Below are 25,934 nucleotides of genomic sequence, written 5' to 3' on the forward strand. Positions count from 1 at the left end.
AGCGCCTGGCCTGCTCTCTGCCCTCTGCCCTTTCCCCAGCTCCTGCAAGCCCCAACCAAAAGCTCCCTCTCCCCTGCCTGTCTGCAGCCTCCCTCTCCCAGCGCTGCCCATCCTCACCTCTCCTGGGCATCTCAGCATTTGCCCTCCCAGAGCTGACGGGCACGCGGCCCCCGGGGTCCTCCCAAAGGGGCACAAAGAGGGAGGGAGACACGACTTGGATGCAGGAAATCTTTATTGTGCCCAGAGGGGCGGGAGAGGCTCTCAGAGGGAGGGTGGGCAAGACCCAGAGAGGCTGGCTGCCACGTGTTGGGGGAGGCAGAGGGATCTTCCCCAGAGCATCCATTCTCTCTCCGGATGCCCCGTAAGACGTGGCCCTGCAGCCCCACAGGGCCTTTCGGGTCCACCTCCTGCCCCGTCCCAGGGCAGGGAGGACTGGGGAAGGGAGGGGATTCGAGGGCAGGGGAAGAGGGCAAGAAGGGCCAAGGGTGAGCGGCACTGCCAGCTGCCCAGGCGATGGCTGGGGCTGCTCAGCACTCCTCAGTGCCTCGTGCCCACCAGCTCAGCCGTGCATGGGTGGCGGTGGCCTTGGTGTTTGGTGTGGGGGCGGTGCCGGGGTCTTTGGGTCAGGGTCTAGCAGGGCCCACAGGTGTCCCACAGCTTCCTGGTGTAGCGGGGCAAGACGCAAGGGCTGCAGGCGGGAGAAGCGTAGGGTCTGCCAAAGGTGCAGAGGCCCCCCGAGCCCTGCGTGGCCCCGGCACCGTAGAGGCCCCCCAGCCCCAGGGAGCCCCCAAAGGCCGGTGCTCCGGAGGAGCCCACCACGGCTTGCTGGGGGAAGGAGCTGAGGATGGGGCCGGGGAAGGTGACGACGACGGGGGGCGGCTGGATGAAGGCCGTGGAGTCGGGGCACTGGCGGGCGCACAGCTCGTTGCAGCTCTCGGCGATGGGCTGCGGGACGGCGACCTGCTGCGGGGCGGCGACGCTGGTTTTTGGTGGGCACAGGTCGTAGCAAGACATCTTTGCGCGGGATCTGATGGTGCTCTGCGAGAGGGCAGAGGTTGTAAGAGAGCAGCTGAGGGGAGCACCCGAGGCGCAGGGGTCGGGCGCAGAGCAGGGGGTCTGAAGAAGAACCGCTCGCAGACTTACCCTGTTCCCAGAGGAGAAGGCAAGCAGAGCAGTGGATGGGAGAGCCTGGCAGGGGCAGAGCTTTTATAGCGGCCCTGCCATTGCTCAGCACCACCTGGGCCAATCTGCAGAGGCGGCACTCCCTCCTGCCAATGACAACAGGGCTGTTGGGCTTCTGGCCCTCCCTGAGTCAGCATCCCCTCGCCCGTCCAGCACATGCCCCTTCTGAGGCTCTCCTCCCCTTTCTGCTCCGTGGGCTAATGGAGAGCGGGCATCCCCCTCGTAGGGGCTGCGCGCGGCAGCAGAGGCCCCTGCTTCTGCAGCTCCTCGCTGCCTGCCTTGTGCTCTGCCCTGGGAAGACACCTGTGCCCTGAGCTCGCAGCCAGGCTCTGCTGGGAGGAGAGGCGCCAGCGCCAATGGGGCCAGCGTAGCTGTGGGCTGCTGTGGCTGGGCATTGTGACGGGGCTCCCAGCTGCCCAGCAGCTCGAGGGCAGCCCCTGCCCAGCACCGCCCCCCAGCAATGGGGCTCCCAGCACACTTGCAAGGGCCTGGCAGGACTGGCATGAGCCCGAGGCACGTGGGCCCAGGTGGGGATCCGTGCTCCTTGCACCACATACCCCGCGGAAGCGCATGAGTGGTCTTTCTCCCCCAGATTGCAGAGCTTGATGGCCAGCGCCTGGGGGCGGAGGGAGGCCGGCTGCCTTGGGCTGGCGAGTGATGCATCGTGCTGAGCAGGCAGTGACCGAGAGGAGTGCCTTTGATTTGGCATTTCGTAACCTCGCGCCTCTCTAGATAATAGCCACACGGCATACGTCATGCGGTCGCTTGCGTGCCGCAGTCCTTTGCGAGGCCACCTTCTTGCCCAGTGCCATGACCCTGGTCTTGCCTGTGGCTCTGCAAAGAGGGCACGGGGCCGCCGTGAGACCAAGCCCTTGGCGAGGAGCAGTGGCACGCCGGGCGCTTGCAGTCAGCCTTTGTCACGCTGCGTGCCCTCTTACACACCGAGATAATGAAAAGAGAGCGGGGCTCATTTGGCCCGTTAGGTGGCAGCTGGCAAGCATCCAAGCGGGGTGATGGCAGGGGCTGATAGAGTGGGTTGGGGCCGGCGAGGAAACGGCGTCAGCAAAACAGCCCCGTGCCACGCAGGGAGGAGGCAGGGGCTTGGCCACCGTGGGCCACGTGTCCCCAGCGTGGCCAGCTCCTCCCTGCACTCGGCGGCCAGCAATAAAAGCGCTGCCCTCGCTCAGTGCTGGCATCCGCCGCTCCTGCCTCGCTCTGCTCAGGAAAAGGGTAGGTGGGTGCCTGCCGCTGTCTGCCTGCTGTGGCAGTGGCCAGCGTGGGGCCTCCCTGGGCGGGAGAGCAGTGACAGCAGCGGGCGTGCTGGTAGCAGGCTCGGGCGGCCAGGGCAGGCTGAGCCACGGCGGGAGGAGGAAGGAGCCTCGGGCCGGGACGTGCAGAGCCAGGCCCTGCTCTCGGGGAGGGTTTGTGCGTCCTCTGTGTGAGGGGAGCAGGGCGCTGAGGGGGGCTGTCTGGGCAAAGGGCAAGCGGTGGGCAGTGCGGGCAAGGCGGTGGCTCTGGCCCTTCCAGCTCCAAGGCAGCCCTGGGAACAAGGCCCCGCTCGGCCAGAGGATCTCCTCCTCGGTCATGACACCTGTCCTTGGGGCCATGTCTTTCAGGCTCAGCTCTCTCCAACAAAGATGTCTTGCTACGACCTGTGCCCACCAAAAACCAGCGTCGCCGCCCTGCAGCAGGTCGCCGTCCCACAGCCCATTGCCGAGAGCTGCAACGAGCTGTGCGCCCGCCAGTGCCCCGACTCCACGGCCTTCATCCAGCCGCCCCCCGTCGTCGTCACCTTCCCCGGCCCCATCCTCAGCTCCTTCCCCCAGCAAGCCGTGGTGGGCTCCTCCGGAGCACCCGCCTTTGGGGGCTCCCTGGGGCTGGGGGGCCTCTACGGTGCCGGGGCCACGCAGGGCTCGGGGGGCCTCTGCACCTTTGGCAGACCCTACGCTTCTCCCACCTGCAGCCCTTGCGTCTTGCCCCGCTACACCAGGAAGCTGTGGGACACCTGTGGGCCCTGCTAGACCCTGACCCAAAGCCCCTGGCACAGCCCTTGGGACACTCAGACTCACTCCTCACCCCTTTCTCCCCTCCTTACCCTCTCCATGACCCTCCTCCTCCTCCTTACTCCTGACCATGCCCAGATGCGCACCATCGTCCCACAGGCATGTCTCTGCAATGACCACCGCCTGCGAGAAGCCTGAAGGAGCACCTTACTCAAAGCCTGCAGGGACAACCTGCGTGCCTCCCTCGTACGTGGCTTTCTCCAGTGGCCGCTTTCCTGCACTGCAATAAAAGAAGCCTGCAATCTATGCCTGCCTCTCTGCCTTTCCTTTCAAAGCCCAGCCTCGGCTGCGGGGCTCCCTGGCCCTGCACGGGGCCCCGGCCAGCTGCACCAGGGCACTCTCTCAGCCCCCGCAGAGCCAGGCTCAGCTGCTTTTGGGGAGACCCCCCCGCACAGCCCTGGCAGCTCTGGACGCACACCGTCCCGCAGATGAGCTCCAAGCGCCCTGCCTCAACGCAGGCTGCTCCCCTGCCTGCAGGACACACAGCCCTGTGGCATTTGCACACCTCCAGCCTCCTTGTGCAGGAGCGCAGCTTACCCAGGGTCTGGAGGCCAGCCGGGGGCCGTGCCCGACATGACCCCAGCCCCTTTCTGCCTCCTTGGCTCTACTAGAGGCGTGGTGGCAGAAAGCAAAGGGGAGGCTTCCCTTCCTCTTCCTTATCCCATTCCCTTCCCCTCCTCATTCCTCTTTGTCTTTCCCCTTCCCACCTTCTTCTTCTCCCTCCCACCCTTCCCTTTCCCTCCACTCCTTCCCTCTCCTTCTCCGCTTCCCTTTCTCCTTCCGCTTACCACCCCCAGCACAGACCAACACGCGCGCTGCTCCTCCCTTCTCTGACGCACACCTGAAATCACAGAAATCACAGCCACGCTCCTGTGGCAGGAGCCTTTGCAGGGCATCTTCTCATGCTGACCCCTCCAGCAGGCTCACCCACAGCCCGCTGCCCAGCACCGTGGCCAGGCAGCTTCTGCATGTCTCCAAGGACAGAGACTCCACCACCTCACGGGGTAACCTGTGCCACTGCTCGGTCTCCCTCACAGGGAAAAAATTATTTTGGGACATTGAGGCAGAGGCTCCTGTGTTTCACGTGGTGACCATTGACTCTTCTCCTGGCACTGGACACCTCTCACATGAGCCTGGCTCCATCGTCTTCAAGCCTCCCCTTCAGCCATGTCACAGAACCACACAACCACAGAATCACAGGCTGGAAGTGGCTGGAAGGGAAATCTGGAGATCACCTCGTCCAAACACCCTGCTTGAACACGTACACCTAGAACAGGGGCAGAGGACCGCGTCCACGTGGGTTTTGAATATCTCCAGGGAAGGAGACTCCACAGCGTCTCCGGGCAGCCTGTCCCACTGCTCTGACACCAGAACAGTAAAGGAGTTTTTTCTCATGTTTAAGTGGAAATTCCCATCTTCCAGTATAGTCTCATTGCCCCTTGTCCTCTCACTGGGCACCAAGGAAAAGAGTCCAGTCCCATCCTCTTGGCACCCACCCTTCACAGATTTTAAGAAGCATTGATGAGATCCCCCCTCACTCTTCTCTTCTCCCGGATGAACAAAACCCCGTCTCTCAGCCTTTCCTCATGAGGGAGACACTCCAGGACCCTCATCATCTTGGGAGCTCCCCGCTGCATGTGCTGGCCGTGCTGGCCTTGTCTGCACATTGGTGAGCCCCGCTGAGCCTCCTCTGCACCACCATGAACAGTCCCATCTCTCTCCGGATCTCCTCAGCAAGAAGGAAAATGTCCTGCGATTATCCACACTGTTTCCAGCACAAATCCAGAACATAGCCCCATCCCAGCTACTGTGAAGGCAATTCACTCTATCCCAGCCCAAACCAGCACGCTCATCGGCGAGCAGCTCTTTGCTGGGCTCTCTCCAGGAGACACACATCTCTCCTGTGCTGGGCAGCCCTGGGCTCAACGCAGCACCGCAGGGGTGGCCTCGCCAGTGCTGAGGCAAATGCAACGCTCCCCTCCCTCCCCCTGCCGCCCATGCTCCTCAGCATGCAGCCCAGGGCCCCGCTGGCTGCCTTTGGCCCCGGGCACGTGGCCGGCTCGTGCTCACCTCGGTGTCCACCAGCAGCACCCCCTGGGCCCACCCTCAACAAGCTGCTCTCCAGCACGTGACAGCCATTTCCCAAGCGCGGGTTTAACGCTGGCTCTCGTCCAGCCTCCTCTGCGCAGGCGCCCAGAGGTGCTGCCGTGCTTCGGTGGATCAGCGGGACCTGGCGGTGCCGGTGTCTCTCCTGCACTGAGAAGACCAGGCAAAGGAGCGCTGCCAGCGCCTGGCCTGCTCTCTGCCCTCTGCCCTTTCCCCAGCTCCTGCAAGCCCCAACCAAAAGCTCCCTCTCCCCTGCCTGTCTGCAGCCTCCCTCTCCCAGCGCTGCCCATCCTCACCTCTCCTGGGCATCTCAGCATTTGCCCTCCCAGAGCTGACGGGCACGCGGCCCCCGGGGTCCTCCCAAAGGGGCACAAAGAGGGAGGGAGACACGACTTGGATGCAGGAAATCTTTATTGTGCCCAGAGGGGCGGGAGAGGCTCTCAGAGGGAGGGTGGGCAAGACCCAGAGAGGCTGGCTGCCACGTGCTGGGGGAGGCAGAGGGATCTTCCCCAGAGCATCCATTCTCTCTCCGGATGCACCGTAAGACGTGGCCCTGCAGCCCCACAGGGCCTTTCGGGTCCACCTCCTGCCCCGTCCCAGGGCAGGGAGGACTGGGGAGGGGAGGGGATTAAAGGGCAGGGGAAGAGGGCAAGAAGGGCCAAGGGTGAGCGGCACTGCCAGCTGCCCAGGCGATGGCTGGGGCTGCTCAGCACTCCTCAGTGCCTCGTGCCCACCAGCTCAGCCGTGCATGGGTGGCGGTGGCCTTGGTGTTTGGTGTGGGGGCGGTGCCGGGGTCTTTGGGTCAGGGTCTAGCAGGGCCCACAGGTGTCCCACAGCTTCCTGGTGTAGCGGGGCAAGACGCAAGGGCTGCAGGTGGGAGAAGCGTAGGGTCTGCCAAAGGTGCAGAGGCCCCCCGAGCCCTGCGTGGCCCCGGCACCGTAGAGGCCCCCCAGCCCCAGGGAGCCCCCAAAGGCCGGTGCTCCGGAGGAGCCCACCACGGCTTGCTGGGGGAAGGAGCTGAGGATGGGGCCGGGGAAGGTGACGACGACGGGGGGCGGCTGGATGAAGGCCGTGGAGTCGGGGCACTGGCGGGCGCACAGCTCGTTGCAGCTCTCGGCGATGGGCTGCGGGACGGCGACCTGCTGCGGGGCGGCGACGCTGGTTTTTGGTGGGCACAGGTCGTAGCAAGACATCTTTGCGCGGGATCTGATGGTGCTCTGCGAGAGGGCAGAGGTTGTAAGAGAGCAGCTGAGGGGAGCACCCGAGGCGCAGGGGTCGGGCGCAGAGCAGGGGGTCTGAAGAAGAACCGCTCGCAGACTTACCCTGTTCCCAGAGGAGAAGGCAAGCAGAGCAGTGGATGGGAGAGCCTGGCAGGGGCAGAGCTTTTATAGCGGCCCTGCCATTGCTCAGCACCACCTGGGCCAATCTGCAGAGGCGGCACTCCCTCCTGCCAATGACAACAGGGCTGTTGGGCTTCTGGCCCTCCCTGAGTCAGCATCCCCTCGCCCGTCCAGCACATGCCCCTTCTGAGGCTCTCCTCCCCTTTCTGCTCCGTGGGCTAATGGAGAGCGGGCATCCCCCTCGTAGGGGCTGCGCGCGGCAGCAGAGGCCCCTGCTTCTGCAGCTCCTCGCTGCCTGCCTTGTGCTCTGCCCTGGGAAGACACCTGTGCCCTGAGCTCGCAGCCAGGCTCTGCTGGGAGGAGAGGCGCCAGCGCCAATGGGGCCAGCGTAGCTGTGGGCTGCTGTGGCTGGGCATTGTGACGGGGCTCCCAGCTGCCCAGCAGCTCGAGGGCAGCCCCTGCCCAGCACCGCCCCCCAGCAATGGGGCTCCCAGCACACTTGCAAGGGCCTGGCAGGACTGGCATGAGCCCGAGGCACGTGGGCCCAGGTGGGGATCCGTGCTCCTTGCACCACATACCCCGCGGAAGCGCATGAGTGGTCTTTCTCCCCCAGATTGCAGAGCTTGATGGCCAGCGCCTGGGGGCGGAGGGAGGCCGGCTGCCTTGGGCTGGCGAGTGATGCATCGTGCTGAGCAGGCAGTGACCGAGAGGAGTGCCTTTGATTTGGCATTTCGTAACCTCGCGCCTCTCTAGATAATAGCCACACGGCATACGTCATGCGGTCGCTTGCGTGCCGCAGTCCTTTGCGAGGCCACCTTCTTGCCCAGTGCCATGACCCTGGTCTTGCCTGTGGCTCTGCAAAGAGGGCACGGGGCCGCCGTGAGACCAAGCCCTTGGCGAGGAGCAGTGGCACGCCGGGCGCTTGCAGTCAGCCTTTGTCACGCTGCGTGCCCTCTTACACACCGAGATAATGAAAAGAGAGCGGGGCTCATTTGGCCCGTTAGGTGGCAGCTGGCAAGCATCCAAGCGGGGTGATGGCAGGGGCTGATAGAGTGGGTTGGGGCCGGCGAGGAAACGGCGTCAGCAAAACAGCCCCGTGCCACGCAGGGAGGAGGCAGGGGCTTGGCCACCGTGGGCCACGTGTCCCCAGCGTGGCCAGCTCCTCCCTGCACTCGGCGGCCAGCAATAAAAGCGCTGCCCTCGCTCAGTGCTGGCATCCGCCGCTCCTGCCTCGCTCTGCTCAGGAAAAGGGTAGGTGGGTGCCTGCCGCTGTCTGCCTGCTGTGGCAGTGGCCAGCGTGGGGCCTCCCTGGGCGGGAGAGCAGTGACAGCAGCGGGCGTGCTGGTAGCAGGCTCGGGCGGCCAGGGCAGGCTGAGCCACGGCGGGAGGAGGAAGGAGCCTCGGGCCGGGACGTGCAGAGCCAGGCCCTGCTCTCGGGGAGGGTTTGTGCGTCCTCTGTGTGAGGGGAGCAGGGCGCTGAGGGGGGCTGTCTGGGCAAAGGGCAAGCGGTGGGCAGTGCGGGCAAGGCGGTGGCTCTGGCCCTTCCAGCTCCAAGGCAGCCCTGGGAACAAGGCCCCGCTCGGCCAGAGGATCTCCTCCTCGGTCATGACACCTGTCCTTGGGGCCATGTCTTTCAGGCTCAGCTCTCTCCAACAAAGATGTCTTGCTACGACCTGTGCCCACCAAAAACCAGCGTCGCCGCCCTGCAGCAGGTCGCCGTCCCACAGCCCATTGCCGAGAGCTGCAACGAGCTGTGCGCCCGCCAGTGCCCCGACTCCACGGCCTTCATCCAGCCGCCCCCCGTCGTCGTCACCTTCCCCGGCCCCATCCTCAGCTCCTTCCCCCAGCAAGCCGTGGTGGGCTCCTCCGGAGCACCCGCCTTTGGGGGCTCCCTGGGGCTGGGGGGCCTCTACGGTGCCGGGGCCACGCAGGGCTCGGGGGGCCTCTGCACCTTTGGCAGACCCTACGCTTCTCCCACCTGCAGCCCTTGCGTCTTGCCCCGCTACACCAGGAAGCTGTGGGACACCTGTGGGCCCTGCTAGACCCTGACCCAAAGCCCCTGGCACAGCCCTTGGGACACTCAGACTCACTCCTCACCCCTTTCTCCCCTCCTTACCCTCTCCATGACCCTCCTCCTCCTCCTTACTCCTGACCATGCCCAGATGCGCACCATCGTCCCACAGGCATGTCTCTGCAATGACCACCGCCTGCGAGAAGCCTGAAGGAGCACCTTACTCAAAGCCTGCAGGGACAACCTGCGTGCCTCCCTCGTACGTGGCTTTCTCCAGTGGCCGCTTTCCTGCACTGCAATAAAAGAAGCCTGCAATCCATGCCTGCCTCTCTGCCTTTCCTTTCAAAGCCCAGCCTCGGCTGCGGGGCTCCCTGGCCCTGCACGGGGCCCCGGCCAGCTGCACCAGGGCACTCTCTCAGCCCCCGCAGAGCCAGGCTCAGCTGCTTTTGGGGAGACCCCCCCGCACAGCCCTGGCAGCTCTGGACGCACACCGTCCCGCAGATGAGCTCCAAGCGCCCTGCCTCAACGCAGGCTGCTCCCCTGCCTGCAGGACACACAGCCCTGTGGCATTTGCACACCTCCAGCCTCCTTGTGCAGGAGCGCAGCTTACCCAGGGTCTGGAGGCCAGCCGGGGGCCGTGCCCGACATGACCCCAGCCCCTTTCTGCCTCCTTGGCTCTACTAGAGGCGTGGTGGCAGAAAGCAAAGGGGAGGCTTCCCTTCCTCTTCCTTATCCCATTCCCTTCCCCTCCTCATTCCTCTTTGTCTTTCCCCTTCCCACCTTCTTCTTCTCCCTCCCACCCTTCCCTTTCCCTCCACTCCTTCCCTCTCCTTCTCCGCTTCCCTTTCTCCTTCCGCTTACCACCCCCAGCACAGACCAACACGCGCGCTGCTCCTCCCTTCTCTGACGCACACCTGAAATCACAGAAATCACAGCCACGCTCCTGTGGCAGGAGCCTTTGCAGGGCATCTTCTCATGCTGACCCCTCCAGCAGGCTCACCCACAGCCCGCTGCCCAGCACCGTGGCCAGGCAGCTTCTGCATGTCTCCAAGGACAGAGACTCCACCACCTCACGGGGTAACCTGTGCCACTGCTCGGTCTCCCTCACAGGGAAAAAATTATTTTGGGACATTGAGGCAGAGGCTCCTGTGTTTCACGTGGTGACCATTGACTCTTCTCCTGGCACTGGACACCTCTCACATGAGCCTGGCTCCATCGTCTTCAAGCCTCCCCTTCAGCCATGTCACAGAACCACACAACCACAGAATCACAGGCTGGAAGTGGCTGGAAGGGAAATCTGGAGATCACCTCGTCCAAACACCCTGCTTGAACACGTACACCTAGAACAGGGGCAGAGGACCGCGTCCACGTGGGTTTTGAATATCTCCAGGGAAGGAGACTCCACAGCGTCTCCGGGCAGCCTGTCCCACTGCTCTGACACCAGAACAGTAAAGGAGTTTTTTCTCATGTTTAAGTGGAAATTCCCATCTTCCAGTATAGTCTCATTGCCCCTTGTCCTCTCACTGGGCACCAAGGAAAAGAGTCCAGTCCCATCCTCTTGGCACCCACCCTTCACAGATTTTAAGAAGCATTGATGAGATCCCCCCTCACTCTTCTCTTCTCCCGGATGAACAAAACCCCGTCTCTCAGCCTTTCCTCATGAGGGAGACACTCCAGGACCCTCATCATCTTGGGAGCTCCCCGCTGCATGTGCTGGCCGTGCTGGCCTTGTCTGCACATTGGTGAGCCCCGCTGAGCCTCCTCTGCACCACCATGAACAGTCCCATCTCTCTCCGGATCTCCTCAGCAAGAAGGAAAATGTCCTGCGATTATCCACACTGTTTCCAGCACAAATCCAGAACATAGCCCCATCCCAGCTACTGTGAAGGCAATTCACTCTATCCCAGCCCAAACCAGCACGCTCATCGGCGAGCAGCTCTTTGCTGGGCTCTCTCCAGGAGACACACATCTCTCCTGTGCTGGGCAGCCCTGGGCTCAACGCAGCACCGCAGGGGTGGCCTCGCCAGTGCTGAGGCAAATGCAACGCTCCCCTCCCTCCCCCTGCCGCCCATGCTCCTCAGCATGCAGCCCAGGGCCCCGCTGGCTGCCTTTGGCCCCGGGCACGTGGCCGGCTCGTGCTCACCTCGGTGTCCACCAGCAGCACCCCCTGGGCCCACCCTCAACAAGCTGCTCTCCAGCACGTGACAGCCATTTCCCAAGCGCGGGTTTAACGCTGGCTCTCGTCCAGCCTCCTCTGCGCAGGCGCCCAGAGGTGCTGCCGTGCTTCGGTGGATCAGCGGGACCTGGCGGTGCCGGTGTCTCTCCTGCACTGAGAAGACCAGGCAAAGGAGCGCTGCCAGCGCCTGGCCTGCTCTCTGCCCTCTGCCCTTTCCCCAGCTCCTGCAAGCCCCAACCAAAAGCTCCCTCTCCCCTGCCTGTCTGCAGCCTCCCTCTCCCAGCGCTGCCCATCCTCACCTCTCCTGGGCATCTCAGCATTTGCCCTCCCAGAGCTGACGGGCACGCGGCCCCCGGGGTCCTCCCAAAGGGGCACAAAGAGGGAGGGAGACACGACTTGGATGCAGGAAATCTTTATTGTGCCCAGAGGGGCGGGAGAGGCTCTCAGAGGGAGGGTGGGCAAGACCCAGAGAGGCTGGCTGCCACGTGCTGGGGGAGGCAGAGGGATCTTCCCCAGAGCATCCATTCTCTCTCCGGATGCACCGTAAGACGTGGCCCTGCAGCCCCACAGGGCCTTTCGGGTCCACCTCCTGCCCCGTCCCAGGGCAGGGAGGACTGGGGAGGGGAGGGGATTAAAGGGCAGGGGAAGAGGGCAAGAAGGGCCAAGGGTGAGCGGCACTGCCAGCTGCCCAGGCGATGGCTGAGGCTGCTCAGCACTCCTCAGTGCCTCGTGCCCACCAGCTCAGCCGTGCATGGGTGGCGGTGGCCTTGGTGTTTGGTGTGGGGGCGGTGCCGGGGTCTTTGGGTCAGGGTCTAGCAGGGCCCACAGGTGTCCCACAGCTTCCTGGTGTAGCGGGGCAAGACGCAAGGGCTGCAGGTGGGAGAAGCGTAGGGTCTGCCAAAGGTGCAGAGGCCCCCCGAGCCCTGCGTGGCCCCGGCACCGTAGAGGCCCCCCAGCCCCAGGGAGCCCCCAAAGGCGGGTGCTCCGGAGGAGCCCACCACGGCTTGCTGGGGGAAGGAGCTGAGGATGGGGCCGGGGAAGGTGACGACGACGGGGGGCGGCTGGATGAAGGCCGTGGAGTCGGGGCACTGGCGGGCGCACAGCTCGTTGCAGCTCTCGGCGATGGGCTGCGGGACGGCGACCTGCTGCGGGGCGGCGACGCTGGTTTTTGGTGGGCACAGGTCGTAGCAAGACATCTTTGCGCGGGATCTGATGGTGCTCTGCGAGAGGGCAGAGGTTGTAAGAGAGCAGCTGAGGGGAGCACCCGAGGCGCAGGGGTCGGGCGCAGAGCAGGGGGTCTGAAGAAGAACCGCTCGCAGACTTACCCTGTTCCCAGAGGAGAAGGCAAGCAGAGCAGTGGATGGGAGAGCCTGGCAGGGGCAGAGCTTTTATAGCGGCCCTGCCATTGCTCAGCACCACCTGGGCCAATCTGCAGAGGCGGCACTCCCTCCTGCCAATGACAACAGGGCTGTTGGGCTTCTGGCCCTCCCTGAGTCAGCATCCCCTCGCCCGTCCAGCACATGCCCCTTCTGAGGCTCTCCTCCCCTTTCTGCTCCGTGGGCTAATGGAGAGCGGGCATCCCCCTCGTAGGGGCTGCGCGCGGCAGCAGAGGCCCCTGCTTCTGCAGCTCCTCGCTGCCTGCCTTGTGCTCTGCCCTGGGAAGACACCTGTGCCCTGAGCTCGCAGCCAGGCTCTGCTGGGAGGAGAGGCGCCAGCGCCAATGGGGCCAGCGTAGCTGTGGGCTGCTGTGGCTGGGCATTGTGACGGGGCTCCCAGCTGCCCAGCAGCTCGAGGGCAGCCCCTGCCCAGCACCGCCCCCCAGCAATGGGGCTCCCGGCACACTTGCAAGGGCCTGGCAGGACTGGCATGAGCCCGAGGCACGTGGGCCCAGGTGGGGATCCGTGCTCCTTGCACCACATACCCCGCGGAAGCGCATGAGTGGTCTTTCTCCCCCAGATTGCAGAGCTTGATGGCCAGCGCCTGGGGGCGGAGGGAGGCCGGCTGCCTTGGGCTGGCGAGTGATGCATCGTGCTGAGCAGGCAGTGACCGAGAGGAGTGCCTTTGATTTGGCATTTCGTAACCTCGCGCCTCTCTAGATAATAGCCACACGGCATACGTCATGTGGTCGCTTGCGTGCCGCAGTCCTTTGCGAGGCCGCCTTCTTGCCCAGTGCCATGACCCTGGTCTTGCCTGTGGCTCTGCAAAGAGGGCACGGGGCCGCCGTGAGACCAAGCCCTTGGCGAGGAGCAGTGGCACGCCGGGCGCTTGCAGTCAGCCTTTGTCACGCTGCGTGCCCTCTTACACACCGAGATAATGAAAAGAGAGCGGGGCTCATTTGGCCCATTAGGTGGCAGCTGGCAAGCGTCCAAGCGGGGTGATGGCAGGGGCTGATAGAGCGGGTTGGGGCCGGCGAGGAAACGGCATCAGCAAAACAGCCCCGTGCCACGCAGGGAGGAGGCAGGGGCTTGGCCACCGTGGGCCACGTGTCCCCAGCGTGGCCAGCTCCTCCCTGCACTCGGCGGCCAGCAATAAAAGCGCTGCCCTCGCTCAGTGCTGGCATCCGCCGCTCCTGCCTCGCTCTGCTCAGGAAAAGGGTAGGTGGGTGCCTGCCGCTGTCTGCCTGCTGTGGCAGTGGCCAGCGTGGGGCCTCCCTGGGCGGGAGAGCAGTGACAGCAGCGGGCGTGCTGGTAGCAGGCTCGGGCGGCCAGGGCAGGCTGAGCCACGGCGGGAGGAGGAAGGAGCCTCGGGCCGGGACGTGCAGAGCCAGGCCCTGCTCTCGGGGAGGGTTTGTGCGTCCTCTGTGTGAGGGGAGCAGGGCGCTGAGGGGGGCTGTCTGGGCAAAGGGCAAGCGGTGGGCAGTGCGGGCAAGGCGGTGGCTCTGGCCCCTCCAGCTCCAAGGCAGCCCTGGGAACAAGGCCCTGCTTGGCCAGAGGATCTCCTCCTCGGTCATGACACCTGTCCTTGGGGCCATGTCTTTCAGGCTCAGCTCTCTCCAACAAAGATGTCTTGCTACGACCTGTGCCCACCAAAAACCAGCGTCGCTGTCCCGCAGCCCATTGCCGAGAGCTGCAACGAGCTGTGCGCCCGCCAGTGCCCCGACTCCACGGCCTTCATCCAGCCGCCCCCCGTCGTCGTCACCTTCCCCGGCCCCATCCTCAGCTCCTTCCCCCAGCAAGCCGTGGTGGGCTCCTCCGGAGCACCCGCCTTTGGGGGCTCCCTGGGGCTGGGGGGCCTCTACGGTGCCGGGGCCACGCAGGGCTCGGGGGGCCTCTGCACCTTTGGCAGACCCTACGCTTCTCCCGCCTGCAGCCCTTGTGTCTTGCCCCGCTACACCAGGAAGCTGTGGGACACCTGTGGGCCCTGCTAGACCCTGACCCAAAGCCCCTGGCACAGCCCTTGGGACACTCAGACTCACTCCTCACCCCTTTCTCCCCTCCTTACCCTCTCTCCATGACCCTCCTCCTCCTCCTTACTCCCGACCATGCCCAGATGCGCACCATCGTCCCACAGGCATGTCTCTGCAATGACCACCGCCTGCGAGAAGCCTGAAGGAGCACCTTACTCAAAGCCTGCAGGGACAACCTGCGTGCCTCCCTCGTACGTGGCTTTCTCCAGTGGCCGCTTTCCTGCACTGCAATAAAAGAAGCCTGCAATCCATGCCTGCCTCTCTGCCTTTCCTTTCAAAGCCCAGCCTCGGCTGCGGGGCTCCCTGGCCCTGCACGGGGCCCCGGCCAGCTGCACCAGGGCACTCTCTCAGCCCCCGCAGAGCCAGGCTCAGCTGCTTTTGGGGAGACCCCCCCCGCACAGCCCTGGCAGCTCTGGACGCACACCGTCCCGCAGATGAGCTCCAAGGGCCCTGCCTCAACGCAGGCTGCTCCCCTGCCTGCAGGACACACAGCCCTGCGGCATTTGCACACCTCCAGCCTCCTTGTGCAGGAGCGCAGCTTACCCAGGGTCTGGAGGCCAGCCGGGGGCCGTGCCCGACACGACCCCAGCCCCTTTCTGCCTCCTGGGCTCTACTAGAGGCGTGGTGGCAGAAAGCAAAGGGGAGGCTTCCCTTCCTCTTCCTTATCCCATTCCCTTCCCCTCCTCATTCCTCTTTGTCTTTCCCCTTCCCGCCTTCTTCTTCTCCCTCCCACCCTTCCCTTTCCCTCCACTCCTTCCCTCTCCTTCTCCGCTTCCCTTTCTCCTTCCGCTTATCACCCCCAGCACAGACCAACAAGCGCGCTGCTCCTCCCTTCTCTGACGCACACCTGAAATCACAGAAATCACAGCCACGCTCCTGTGGCAGGAGCCTTTGCAGGGCATCTTCTCATGCTGACCCCTCCAGCAGGCTCACCCACAGCCCGCTGCCCAGCACCGTGGCCAGGCAGCTTCTGCATGTCTCCAAGGACAGAGACTCCACCACCTCACGGGGTAACCTGTGCCACTGCTCGGTCTCCCTCACAGGGAAAAAATTATTTTGGGACATTGAGGCAGAGGCTCCTGTGTTTCACGTGGTGACCATTGACTCTTCTCCTGGCACTGGACACCTCTCACATGAGCCTGGCTCCATCGTCTTCAAGCCTCCCCTTCAGCCATGTCACAGAACCACACAACCACAGAATCACAGGCTGGAAGTGGCTGGAAGGGAAATCTGGAGATCACCTCGTCCAAACACCCTGCTTGAACACGTACACCTAGAACAGGGGCAGAGGACCGCGTCCACGTGGGTTTTGAATATCTCCAGGGAAGGAGACTCCACAGCGTCTCCGGGCAGCCTGTCCCACTGCTCTGACACCAGAACAGTAAAGGAGTTTTTTCTCATGTTTAAGTGGAAATTCCCATCTTCCAGTATAGTCTCATTGCCCCTTGTCCTCTCACTGGGCACCAAGGAAAAGAGTCCAGTCCCATCCTCTTGGCACCCACCCTTCACAGATTTTAAGAAGCATTGATGAGATCCCCCCTCACTCTTCTCTTCTCCCGGATGAACAAAACCCCGTCTCTCAGCCTTTCCTCATGAGGGAGACACTCCAGGACCCTCATCATCTTGGGAGCTCCCCGCTGCATGTGCTGGCCGTGCTGGCCTTGTCTGCACATTGGTGAGCCCCGCTGAGCCTCCTCTGCACCACCATGAACAGTCCCATCTCTCTCCGGATCTCCTCAGCAAGAAGGAAAATGTCCTGCGATTATCCACACTGTTTCCAGCACAAATCCAGAACATAGCCCCATCCCAGCTACTGTGAAGGCAATTCACTCTATCCCAGCCCAAACCAGCACGCTCATCGGCGAGCAGCTCTTTGCTGGGCTCTCTCCAGGAGACACACATCTCTCCTGTGCTGGGCAGCCCTGGGCTCAACACAGCACCGCAGGGGTGGCCTCGCCAGTGCTGAGGCAAATGCAACGCTCCCCTCCCTCCCCCTGCCGCCCATGCTCCTCAGCATGCAGCCCAGGGCCCCGCTGGCTGCCTTTGGCCCCGGGCACGTGGCCGGCTCGTGCTCACCTCGGTGTCCACCAGCAGCACCCCCTGGGCCCACCCTCAACAAGCTGCTCTCCAGCACGTGACAGCCATTTCCCAAGCGCGGGTTTAACGCTGGCTCTCGTCCAGCCTCCTCTGCGCAGGCGCCCAGAGGTGCTGCCGTGCTTCGGTGGATCAGCGGGACCTGGCGGTGCCGGTGTCTCTCCTGCACTGAGAAGACCAGGCAAAGGAGCGCTGCCAGCGCCTGGCCTGCTCTCTGCCCTCTGCCCTTTCCCCAGCTCCTGCAAGCCCCAACCAAAAACTCCCTCTCCCCTGCCTGTCTGCAGCCTCCCTCTCCCAGCGCTGCCCATCCTCACCTCTCCTGGGCATCTCAGCATTTGCCCTCCCAGAGCTGACGGGCACGCGGCCCCCGGGGTCCTCCCAAAGGGGCACAAAGAGGGAGGGAGACACGACTTGGATGCAGGAAATCTTTATTGTGCCCAGAGGGGCGGGAGAGGCTCTCAGAGGGAGGGTGGGCAAGACCCAGAGAGGCTGGCTGCCACGTGCTGGGGGAGGCAGAGGGATCTTCCCCAGAGCATCCATTCTCTCTCCGGATGCACCGTAAGACGTGGCCCTGCAGCCCCACAGGGCCTTTCGGGTCCACCTCCTGCCCCGTCCCAGGGCAGGGAGGACTGGGGAGGGGAGGGGATTAAAGGGCAGGGGAAGAGGGCAAGAAGGGCCAAGGGTGAGCGGCACTGCCAGCTGCCCAGGCGATGGCTGGGGCTGCTCAGCACTCCTCAGTGCCTCGTGCCCACCAGCTCAGCCGTGCCTGGGTGGCGGTGGCCTTGGTGTTTGGTGTGGGGGCGGTGCCGGGGTCTTTGGGTCAGGGTCTAGCAGGGCCCACAGGTGTCCCACAGCTTCCTGGTGTAGCGGGGCAAGACGCAAGGGCTGCAGGTGGGAGAAGCGTAGGGTCTGCCAAAGGTGCAGAGGCCCCCCGAGCCCTGCGTGGCCCCGGCACCGTAGAGGCCCCCCAGCCCCAGGGAGCCCCCAAAGGCGGGTGCTCCGGAGGAGCCCACCACGGCTTGCTGGGGGAAGGAGCTGAGGATGGGGCCGGGGAAGGTGACGACGATGGGGGGCGGCTGGATGAAGGCCGTGGAGTCGGGGCACTGGCGGGCGCACAGCTCGTTGCAGCTCTCGGCGATGGGCTGCGGGACGGCGACCTGCTGCGGGGCGGCGACGCTGGTTTTTGGTGGGCACAGGTCGTAGCAAGACATCTTTGCGCGGGATCTGATGGTGCTCTGCGAGAGGGCAGAGGTTGTAAGAGAGCAGCTGAGGGGAGCACCCGAGGCGCAGGGGTCGGGCGCAGAGCAGGGGGTCTGAAGAAGAACCGCTCGCAGACTTACCCTGTTCCCAGAGGAGAAGGCAAGCAGAGCAGTGGATGGGAGAGCCTGGCAGGGGCAGAGCTTTTATAGCGGCCCTGCCATTGCTCAGCACCACCTGGGCCAATCTGCAGAGGCGGCACTCCCTCCTGCCAATGACAACAGGGCTGTTGGGCTTCTGGCCCTCCCTGAGTCAGCATCCCCTCGCCCGTCCAGCACATGCCCCTTCTGAGGCTCTCCTCCCCTTTCTGCTCCGTGGGCTAATGGAGAGCGGGCATCCCCCTCGTAGGGGCTGCGCGCGGCAGCAGAGGCCCCTGCTTCTGCAGCTCCTCGCTGCCTGCCTTGTGCTCTGCCCTGGGAAGACACCTGTGCCCTGAGCTCGCAGCCAGGCTCTGCTGGGAGGAGAGGCGCCAGCGCCAATGGGGCCAGCGTAGCTGTGGGCTGCTGTGGCTGGGCATTGTGACGGGGCTCCCAGCTGCCCAGCAGCTCGAGGGCAGCCCCTGCCCAGCACCGCCCCCCAGCAATGGGGCTCCCGGCACACTTGCAAGGGCCTGGCAGGACTGGCATGAGCCCGAGGCACGTGGGCCCAGGTGGGGATCCGTGCTCCTTGCACCACATACCCCGCGGAAGCGCATGAGTGGTCTTTCTCCCCCAGATTGCAGAGCTTGATGGCCAGCGCCTGGGGGCGGAGGGAGGCCGGCTGCCTTGGGCTGGCGAGTGATGCATCGTGCTGAGCAGGCAGTGACCGAGAGGAGTGCCTTTGATTTGGCATTTCGTAACCTCGCGCCTCTCTAGATAATAGCCACACGGCATACGTCATGCGGTCGCTTGCGTGCCGCAGTCCTTTGCGAGGCCACCTTCTTGCCCAGTGCCATGACCCTGGTCTTGCCTGTGGCTCTGCAAAGAGGGCACGGGGCCGCCGTGAGACCAAGCCCTTGGCGAGGAGCAGTGGCACGCCGGGCGCTTGCAGTCAGCCTTTGTCACGCTGCGTGCCCTCTTACACACCGAGATAATGAAAAGAGAGCGGGGCTCATTTGGCCCATTAGGTGGCAGCTGGCAAGCGTCCAAGCGGGGTGATGGCAGGGGCTGATAGAGCGGGTTGGGGCCGGCGAGGAAACGGCATCAGCAAAACAGCCCCGTGCCACGCAGGGAGGAGGCAGGGGCTTGGCCACCGTGGGCCACGTGTCCCCAGCGTGGCCAGCTCCTCCCTGCACTCGGCGGCCAGCAATAAAAGCGCTGCCCTCGCTCAGTGCTGGCATCCGCCGCTCCTGCCTCGCTCTGCTCAGGAAAAGGGTAGGTGGGTGCCTGCCGCTGTCTGCCTGCTGTGGCAGTGGCCAGCGTGGGGCCTCCCTGGGCGGGAGAGCAGTGACAGCAGCGGGCGTGCTGGTAGCAGGCTCGGGCGGCCAGGGCAGGCTGAGCCACGGCGGGAGGAGGAAGGAGCCTCGGGCCGGGACGTGCAGAGCCAGGCCCTGCTCTCGGGGAGGGTTTGTGCGTCCTCTGTGTGAGGGGAGCAGGGCGCTGAGGGGGGCTGTCTGGGCAAAGGGCAAGCGGTGGGCAGTGCGGGCAAGGCGGTGGCTCTGGCCCCTCCAGCTCCAAGGCAGCCCTGGGAACAAGGCCCTGCTCGGCCAGAGGATCTCCTCCTCGGTCATGACACCTGTCCTTGGGGCCATGTCTTTCAGGCTCAGCTCTCTCCAACAAAGATGTCTTGCTACGACCTGTGCCCACCAAAAACCAGCGTCGCCGCCCCGCAGCAGGTGGCCGTCCCGCAGCCCATTGCCGAGAGCTGCAACGAGCTGTGCGCCCGCCAGTGCCCCGACTCCACGGCCTTCATCCAGCCGCCCCCCGTCGTCGTCACCTTCCCCGGCCCCATCCTCAGCTCCTTCCCCCAGCAAGCTGTGGTGGGCTCCTCCGGAGCACCGGCCTTTGGGGGCTCCCTGGGGCTGGGGGGCCTCTACGGTGCCGGGGCCACGCAGGGCTCGGGGGGCCTCTGCACCTTTGGCAGACCCTACGCTTCTCCCGCCTGCAGCCCTTGTGTCTTGCCCCGCTACACCAGGAAGCTGTGGGACACCTGTGGGCCCTGCTAATCAGAGTTCTAAAACCTTCGTTTCTGTGCAGAATGTATTTAGGAGAAGCTAGTCATTCCAAATGTTTCAACCATTTATATTATCTATAATGCTTTTATTTTTCTCAAGTGTTTACTTTCACTCGTTTCACAAATATTTCCAAATTTGTTTTACGTAATATTTTTGTCTTAAATTCACTCTGTAGTTATCTTTACTTTTTTGTGTCATGATCCTCAGTAGAATATTGTATTTATTTCATTTTTTATGAAGTGTATTCTTGACAACTTTAGGAATATATATTTTTATCTCAATTTTTATTTCTATTTTCTTCCTATATTTTGTTTTATTTACTTTATCTGTTTTCTTTATCTTGTTTTTCCTAATAAATCTGTTATGCATTAAATTTTTAGTGTTTTAGATTATTTTTTATTCTAAACATTGCTGGAGGATTCAGATGACATTATGCCTATTCATAATCCATTTGACGTTCTGCTACATTGCCATAGTCCACATTCGTGTTTCCTTCCAATTATGTGGTATATTGCCGTTTGTTATGTATTTGCTACTATTGATTATTTTGAGTTGTACTTTTCATTCATAGCCAATTTGCTGTACATTTAGTGGAGAGAGTAACAGAGGTGACGTTTGAAAGTAATTAATTATATTTAAAATTATTTTTTTCCATCCTGTACATATTTTCTTTCTCTCAAGAATTTTTCATAGAATATAAACATTAACTTTAGAAAAGGCTTCCAGGATCATCAAGTCCACCCATCAGCCCAACACTACCACGTCCTCTAAACCACGCCCCCAAGTGCCACATTTACACATCTTTTAAATACCCCCAGGGACGGCGACTCCCCCACCTCTCGGGGCAGCCTGTGCCCTCTGGCAGGGAAGGCATTTTCCCTCATCTCCAACCTAAACCTCCCCTGACGCAGCTTGGGGCTGTTCCCTCTCGTCCTGTCACTGGTGACTTGGGAGCAGAGACCAGCCCCCCCCTCACTCCAGCCCCTCTCAGGCAGCTGCAGAGAGCGAGAAGGGCTCCCCTCAGCCTCCCCTTCTCCAGGCTAAACCCCCCCAGCTCCCTCAGCCGCCCCCCAGCACACTTGTGCTCCAGACCCTGCCCCAGCCCCGCTGCCCTTCTCTGGACACGCTCCAGCCCCTCAAGGCCCTTCTTGTCCCAAGGGGCCCAAACCTGAGCCCAGCACTCGAGGTGGGGTCTCCCCAGGGCCGAGCACAGGGGCCCCATCCCTGCCCGGCTCCTGCAGGCCACACCAGGGCTGACACAAGCCCGGGGCTGGTGGCCTCCTTGGCCACCCAGGCACTGCTGGCTCATGCCCAGCCGGCTGTCAGCCAGCACCCCCAGGGCCTTCTCCGCCGGGCACTTCCCAGCCCCTCTGCCCCAGGCCTGGGGCGCTGCCTGGGTTTGGTGTGACCCAAGGGCAGGACCCGGCCCTGGGCCTTGTTAAACCTCACACAACTGGCCTCGGCCCATCGATGCAGCCTGTCCAGGCCCCTCTGCAGAGCCTTCCTACTCTCGAGCAGATCAACACTCCCACCCAACTTTGTTTTTGTTTAACTTCAAAAGTTTTCTCCTGCACCCTATTCCCATAAGATCTTTTTTCTTGTCTCTTCTGCTTAGATTATCAATGATTTTAAAATACATAATGAATTTTCTTTGGTTGATGCTGGTACTATTGAGGTATGAAACCTTCACTTTCTGACTCTTCCATGGAAATATGTTCTAAATTCTCTCCTAGGATACATTTTTCACACTTTCTAACTTGTATGAGGTACTTTAAGAGACTAATATCTCTGCAGACCAGCAAAATACTCCCACCTGTCATTTAAAATGCAGAAATTATGATTAATTTTTAAAATATCACATTTCAACTCTGTTAATCTCCTGTCTTTAACATCCAGCTTTTCAACGTCATGCTTTCTGGTTGGTTAAAGTTCTAGAGGGACACCGGAACATCACTTGGACAGCGTCCTCAGAGATATGGTGTAAATTTGGGATTGTCCCATACAGGGAGAGGCGTTGGACCTGATGATCCTTGTGGGGCCCTTCCAACTCAGGACAGTGTATGATTCTAAGGAAAGTTTTTTATCTCAGTCCACCAGGCTCCTGTTGAAGTCAGCTGTAGACACTCTGAAAGAAGCAGACTACCCTGGATGACACAAAAGCGAAAGCAGGGCAGGGACAGAGGTGGCCAGCCCCATCGGATACGAACCACAATCTGATTAGGGGAGTGATATGACTGACAGTGGCTCCCTCTTTAGAGCGATGCTATTACTCACCATTGGGACATACGAGTCACATTATAACAACAAAACAGCAAGCATAAATCACTAGTCAGTGTTTCTAAAGTGCTTTGTTACCCCTTGTTCCTCATTTGCTTGACAAAATCTTCAATAAGCACTTTTTTCCCATGGGAACCCCCAAAAGACATTTTGTAGTTCGGAGAGCATTTAAATCACAATGTTATTAAATACAAAGTAATGCTACTAAGTGAAGAGAGGAAACCGAGGATTTTGATGTGGAGAGGGTTTGTTGCCCTGAGTAATGAGGCACAACTCACTCTGACTTGCAGATTTTGTGGTAAAATGTAAATCTAGGCAAGGAAGTCACCCCCAAGCTGGGAGATGTGGATTGCAGTAATTCACTTTCTATGCCTGGAGAGTGGTTTTTTCCTTCCCCTGCAATAAATGCAGGACAGTTTTTTTGTTGGGGAAACACTCATTTTAGCCAGCTGTTGTTTCTACTTACCTCTAGAGCCACAACTCCTCCCAAACTGCAATGATACATATCAGAAAAAAAACCAAACAGACAAAAAAACACTCCCCCAAAATTCCCCGAACCCAGATTTATAAATATAATTCCTTTATCACCTGAAGAGAAAAGGACAATATCAGGGCGAAGCTTTATCACAACAAGAAATATTCAGCTTAGGCACTTCAGGAATTAAGACCAGGTATTTCAGCTCTGGGGTTCTTCTCAGGGATGTCAATGAGAAAGGTCTGTAAAATGCCTTGGACATGGGTAAAAACCTAAAAGTTGGAATTAAAGATACTGACCGTCCTCTGAAAAAGCACAGAAAAAGGGTAAATAATCACAAGTATATTTGGGTTTTTTTCTGGAAAGTATAGTTTGAAATGATGACATATTTTCACCTGATGTGCAGCGAATATGCCATCTTATACTAAGAGAGGATTTGATCAACAATGTTGAAAGGATTTTTTTATGAAAGAAGAGCTACATTACTATAACCCATGACTTCCAATGGCACAAATCATGACCTAATTAAAGTAATGGTGTGCACCACCTTGTTCCCTGTACATTAAAGCAAATGTGATTGTGTAACACTGGTGTCTAAATCACTCACACATTTTCATAAATTAACACAACACCAAACATTAGCTGGGTTGAACACCAACTACCAAAATAATTACAAAGTACCTTTTTCTCAAGAAGCCCCAGAACATCCTTGGTAAGAGTTAGCACCCACAGTGTCTAACAAAAAAACCTTTACATGCTGCGTTGATTTTTTCTGAAAATTTTACCTGTTTTGGTGGATCATGTGCAGGGGTGGGACTTCATACATTTCTGGATGGTGTTTTCTTTGAATTCCTGGGTCAGTGATTTCACTGTCAGCAGAACCACGGGCCCCTTGAAGGCTGAATTTCAATTCCCACTTAAACTTTGAGTGAAACAAAATTATTTTTATGTAGGATTGAGTTGCCACTCAAAAGACTATTCCTCTCAATGGAAAGCTGTTGGGGAATTGCCATGGGTATCATAGCTCACAGCTGGTGTTCATGACCACTTGAAACCCATCTTAGGTTAATGAAGCCTATTTAAGTTAGGGATGGAAAAGGCAAATTCCTGAGTAGTCCTAGGATAAGCTGCACTCTGTCTTCAATAAAGTTACCAGATAAATTTAAAGGTATGTTAAGGAAAAATGTACATGTCAGCCAAAGATGAGTCTTATGAATTCTCTGAGCAGACAAGATTATGACAAGTTTGTAAAGGGAGAAGTAACATGTAGAGTCAGCTTAATGCATGTGGTAATTCCAGTGAGGTCACTATAATGATACCAGGAATTACACTAGCCAATTAAGACCCAAGATCAAAGAAATCATGATGGTGTAACATGGACATCACATGGTGTGAGAATTTTAATAAAATCATATCCGTGATAAACACAAAACATTCATCACCCAAAGCTGTTAAAAAAATTGCGTTAGGCAGCCAAATGCAACCCGTGGCACCAAGCAAGACTCAAACCCCATAGGAATGCTGAGAAACCCTATATAAGCCCCGGCCTCTGAGTTCATCCAGACAATTCTTTCGGCTTATTCGCATTCTGAGCTTAGTGAGTATGATTTTTTTATTTCTTTCTATTTAATTAAGCAGAACCTATATCCAAGTAGATATAGAAGATTCCTATAGGTATGCTAAGATTCTGAGCAGCATTAAATCGCTTCTGTCTGTAACTACTCTAAAGTGAATGCAGGGGTAAAAGCAGGATTTGGGAGACATGGTATGAGTGCAGAGATCCTAAGAAAATAATATGAGTGTTCTAAGCCAATTAGAAGCTTAAAAATCACAGATGGAAATAGTTATTTCAGATAATTATTTTCATATTTTATAAAATTTAAGATAAATATAATAAGTGGCCACCTTTTCAACTGTGTTCATTGGTATTCTGGGAGACATGAACGAATCCTCTGATTTCAAGCAAAGCCACATCTAACTTGGGGCACTTACCCAACTTTGGGGAACTCTGTGGTAGATGGCACTGAGGTTCCTTTCTGGTTCCTCAGGGTATGTGCTTGCAGAAAGTGAAAGACATATCCATGTGAGTCCAGAAGAAAGACCCATCTCTGGGGTCTGGTCATTCCTGGGGAGGTCTTATACAGCCAGGAACACCAGATCCGTGTGCTCAGCTAATGTTAATCAGGTTGATCAAGGCTGCTCATAAAACATAAACTATAGGACAGAACAACATAGTAATTTCTCACCTATCAGCATCTTGAAATACATCTCATAAACCCCCTGCCTTCTTTTTAGTCTTTCCCATCTCTATCTGTTGTAAGCCGATATCCACTACTGCAAAGATGTCTTGCTACGACCTGTGCCCACCAAAAACCAGCGTCGCCGCCCCGCAGCAGGTCGCCGTCCCGCAGCCCATCGCCGAGAGCTGCAACGAGCTGTGCGCCCGCCAGTGCCCCGACTCCACGGCCTTCATCCAGCCGCCCCCCGTCGTCGTCACCTTCCCCGGCCCCATCCTCAGCTCCTTCCCCCAGCAAGCCGTGGTGGGCTCCTCCGGAGCACCGGCCTTTGGGGGCTCCCTGGGGCTGGGGGGCCTCTATGGTGCCGGGGCCACGCAGGGCTCGGGGGGCCTCTGCACCTTTGGCAGACCCTACGCTTCTCCCGCCTGCAGCCCTTGCGTCTTGCCCCGCTACACCAGGAAGCTGTGGGACACCTGTGGGCCCTGCTAGACCCTGACCCAAAGACCCCGGCACCGCCCCCACACCAAACACCAAGGCCACCGCCACCCATGCACGGCTGAGCTGGTGGGCACGAGGCACTGAGGAGTGCTGAGCAGCCCCAGCCATCGCCTGGGCAGCTGGCAGTGCCGCTCACCCTTGGCCCTTCTTGCCCTCTTCCCCTGCCCTTTAATCCCCTCCCCTCCCCAGTCCTCCCTGCCCTGGGACGGGGCAGGAGGTGGACCCGAAAGGCCCTGTGGGGCTGCAGGGCCACGTCTTATGGGGCATCCGGAGAGAGAATGGATGCTCTGGGGAAGATCCCTCTGCCTCCCCCAACACGTGGCAGCCAGCCTCTCTGGGTCTTGCCCACCCTCCCTCTGAGAGCCTCTCCCGCCCCTCTGGGCACAATAAAGATTTCCTGCATCCAAGTCGTGTCTCCCTCCCTCTTTGTGCCCCTTTGGGAGGACCCCGGGGGCCGCGTGCCCGTCAGCTCTGGGAGGGCAAATGCTGAGATGCCCAGGAGAGGTGAGGATGGGCAGCGCTGGGAGAGGGAGGCTGCAGACAGGCAGGGGAGAGGGAGCTTTTGGTTGGGGCTTGCAGGAGCTGGGGAAAGGGCAGAGGGCAGAGAGCAGGCCAGGCGCTGGCAGCGCTCCTTTGCCTGGTCTTCTCAGTGCAGGAGAG

At 60.1% G+C, this 25,934-nt stretch overlaps 9 protein-coding genes across 9 annotated transcripts; 5 read left to right on the forward strand and 4 right to left on the reverse strand.

Moving 5' to 3' along the window:
* Positions 1–630: 630 nt before the first annotated feature.
* On the reverse strand, positions 631–1,014 carry LOC135318139 (scale keratin-like). Its single transcript, XM_064475000.1, has one exon. The coding sequence runs from the start codon at positions 1,012–1,014 to the stop codon at positions 631–633; it is 384 nt and encodes a 127-aa protein (XP_064331070.1).
* Positions 1,015–2,346: 1,332 nt separating this feature from the next.
* Positions 2,347–3,268, forward strand: LOC135318146 (scale keratin-like). Its single transcript, XM_064475024.1, has 2 exons — positions 2,347–2,412; positions 2,799–3,268. The coding sequence occupies exon 2, from the start codon at positions 2,820–2,822 to the stop codon at positions 3,201–3,203; it is 384 nt and encodes a 127-aa protein (XP_064331094.1). The 5' UTR covers positions 2,347–2,412; positions 2,799–2,819; the 3' UTR covers positions 3,204–3,268.
* A 2,892-nt stretch (positions 3,269–6,160) lies between these two features.
* Positions 6,161–6,544, reverse strand: LOC135318147 (scale keratin-like). Its single transcript, XM_064475025.1, has one exon. It carries the CDS (start codon positions 6,542–6,544, stop codon positions 6,161–6,163), a length of 384 nt encoding a protein of 127 aa, XP_064331095.1.
* A 1,332-nt stretch (positions 6,545–7,876) lies between these two features.
* On the forward strand, positions 7,877–8,798 carry LOC135318158 (scale keratin-like). Its single transcript, XM_064475045.1, has 2 exons — positions 7,877–7,942; positions 8,329–8,798. Exon 2 carries the CDS (start codon positions 8,350–8,352, stop codon positions 8,731–8,733), a length of 384 nt encoding a protein of 127 aa, XP_064331115.1. The 5' UTR covers positions 7,877–7,942; positions 8,329–8,349; the 3' UTR covers positions 8,734–8,798.
* A 2,892-nt stretch (positions 8,799–11,690) lies between these two features.
* Positions 11,691–12,074, reverse strand: LOC135318151 (scale keratin-like). Its single transcript, XM_064475030.1, has one exon. It carries the CDS (start codon positions 12,072–12,074, stop codon positions 11,691–11,693), a length of 384 nt encoding a protein of 127 aa, XP_064331100.1.
* A 1,332-nt stretch (positions 12,075–13,406) lies between these two features.
* LOC135318112 (scale keratin-like) lies at positions 13,407–14,282 on the forward strand. The gene is made up of 2 exons (XM_064474956.1): positions 13,407–13,472; positions 13,859–14,282. The coding sequence occupies exon 2, from the start codon at positions 13,880–13,882 to the stop codon at positions 14,243–14,245; it is 366 nt and encodes a 121-aa protein (XP_064331026.1). The 5' UTR covers positions 13,407–13,472; positions 13,859–13,879; the 3' UTR covers positions 14,246–14,282.
* Positions 14,283–17,205: 2,923 nt separating this feature from the next.
* On the reverse strand, positions 17,206–17,589 carry LOC135318159 (scale keratin-like). Its single transcript, XM_064475046.1, has one exon. The coding sequence runs from the start codon at positions 17,587–17,589 to the stop codon at positions 17,206–17,208; it is 384 nt and encodes a 127-aa protein (XP_064331116.1).
* A 1,332-nt stretch (positions 17,590–18,921) lies between these two features.
* Positions 18,922–20,470, forward strand: LOC135318086 (scale keratin-like). Its single transcript, XM_064474912.1, has 2 exons — positions 18,922–18,987; positions 19,374–20,470. Exon 2 carries the CDS (start codon positions 19,395–19,397, stop codon positions 19,776–19,778), a length of 384 nt encoding a protein of 127 aa, XP_064330982.1. The 5' UTR covers positions 18,922–18,987; positions 19,374–19,394; the 3' UTR covers positions 19,779–20,470.
* Positions 20,471–24,881: 4,411 nt separating this feature from the next.
* On the forward strand, positions 24,882–25,274 carry LOC135318085 (scale keratin-like). The gene has a single exon (XM_064474911.1). The coding sequence runs from the start codon at positions 24,882–24,884 to the stop codon at positions 25,263–25,265; it is 384 nt and encodes a 127-aa protein (XP_064330981.1). The 3' UTR covers positions 25,266–25,274.
* The last annotated feature ends 660 nt before the right edge of the window (positions 25,275–25,934 follow it).

This window comes from Phalacrocorax carbo, chromosome 28 (assembly GCF_963921805.1).
Source record: "Phalacrocorax carbo chromosome 28, bPhaCar2.1, whole genome shotgun sequence".
In the NCBI taxonomy this organism is placed as follows: domain Eukaryota; kingdom Metazoa; phylum Chordata; class Aves; order Suliformes; family Phalacrocoracidae; genus Phalacrocorax; species Phalacrocorax carbo.

Bases quoted from the DNA above. Each gene is read 5' to 3' on its own strand.
- LOC135318139 (XM_064475000.1), bottom strand. From the start codon at position 1,014: ATGTCTTGCTACGACCTGTGCCCACCAAAAACCAGCGTCGCCGCCCCG.
- LOC135318146 (XM_064475024.1), top strand. From the start codon at position 2,820: ATGTCTTGCTACGACCTGTGCCCACCAAAAACCAGCGTCGCCGCCCTG.
- LOC135318147 (XM_064475025.1), bottom strand. From the start codon at position 6,544: ATGTCTTGCTACGACCTGTGCCCACCAAAAACCAGCGTCGCCGCCCCG.
- LOC135318158 (XM_064475045.1), top strand. From the start codon at position 8,350: ATGTCTTGCTACGACCTGTGCCCACCAAAAACCAGCGTCGCCGCCCTG.
- LOC135318151 (XM_064475030.1), bottom strand. From the start codon at position 12,074: ATGTCTTGCTACGACCTGTGCCCACCAAAAACCAGCGTCGCCGCCCCG.
- LOC135318112 (XM_064474956.1), top strand. From the start codon at position 13,880: ATGTCTTGCTACGACCTGTGCCCACCAAAAACCAGCGTCGCTGTCCCG.
- LOC135318159 (XM_064475046.1), bottom strand. From the start codon at position 17,589: ATGTCTTGCTACGACCTGTGCCCACCAAAAACCAGCGTCGCCGCCCCG.
- LOC135318086 (XM_064474912.1), top strand. From the start codon at position 19,395: ATGTCTTGCTACGACCTGTGCCCACCAAAAACCAGCGTCGCCGCCCCG.
- LOC135318085 (XM_064474911.1), top strand. From the start codon at position 24,882: ATGTCTTGCTACGACCTGTGCCCACCAAAAACCAGCGTCGCCGCCCCG.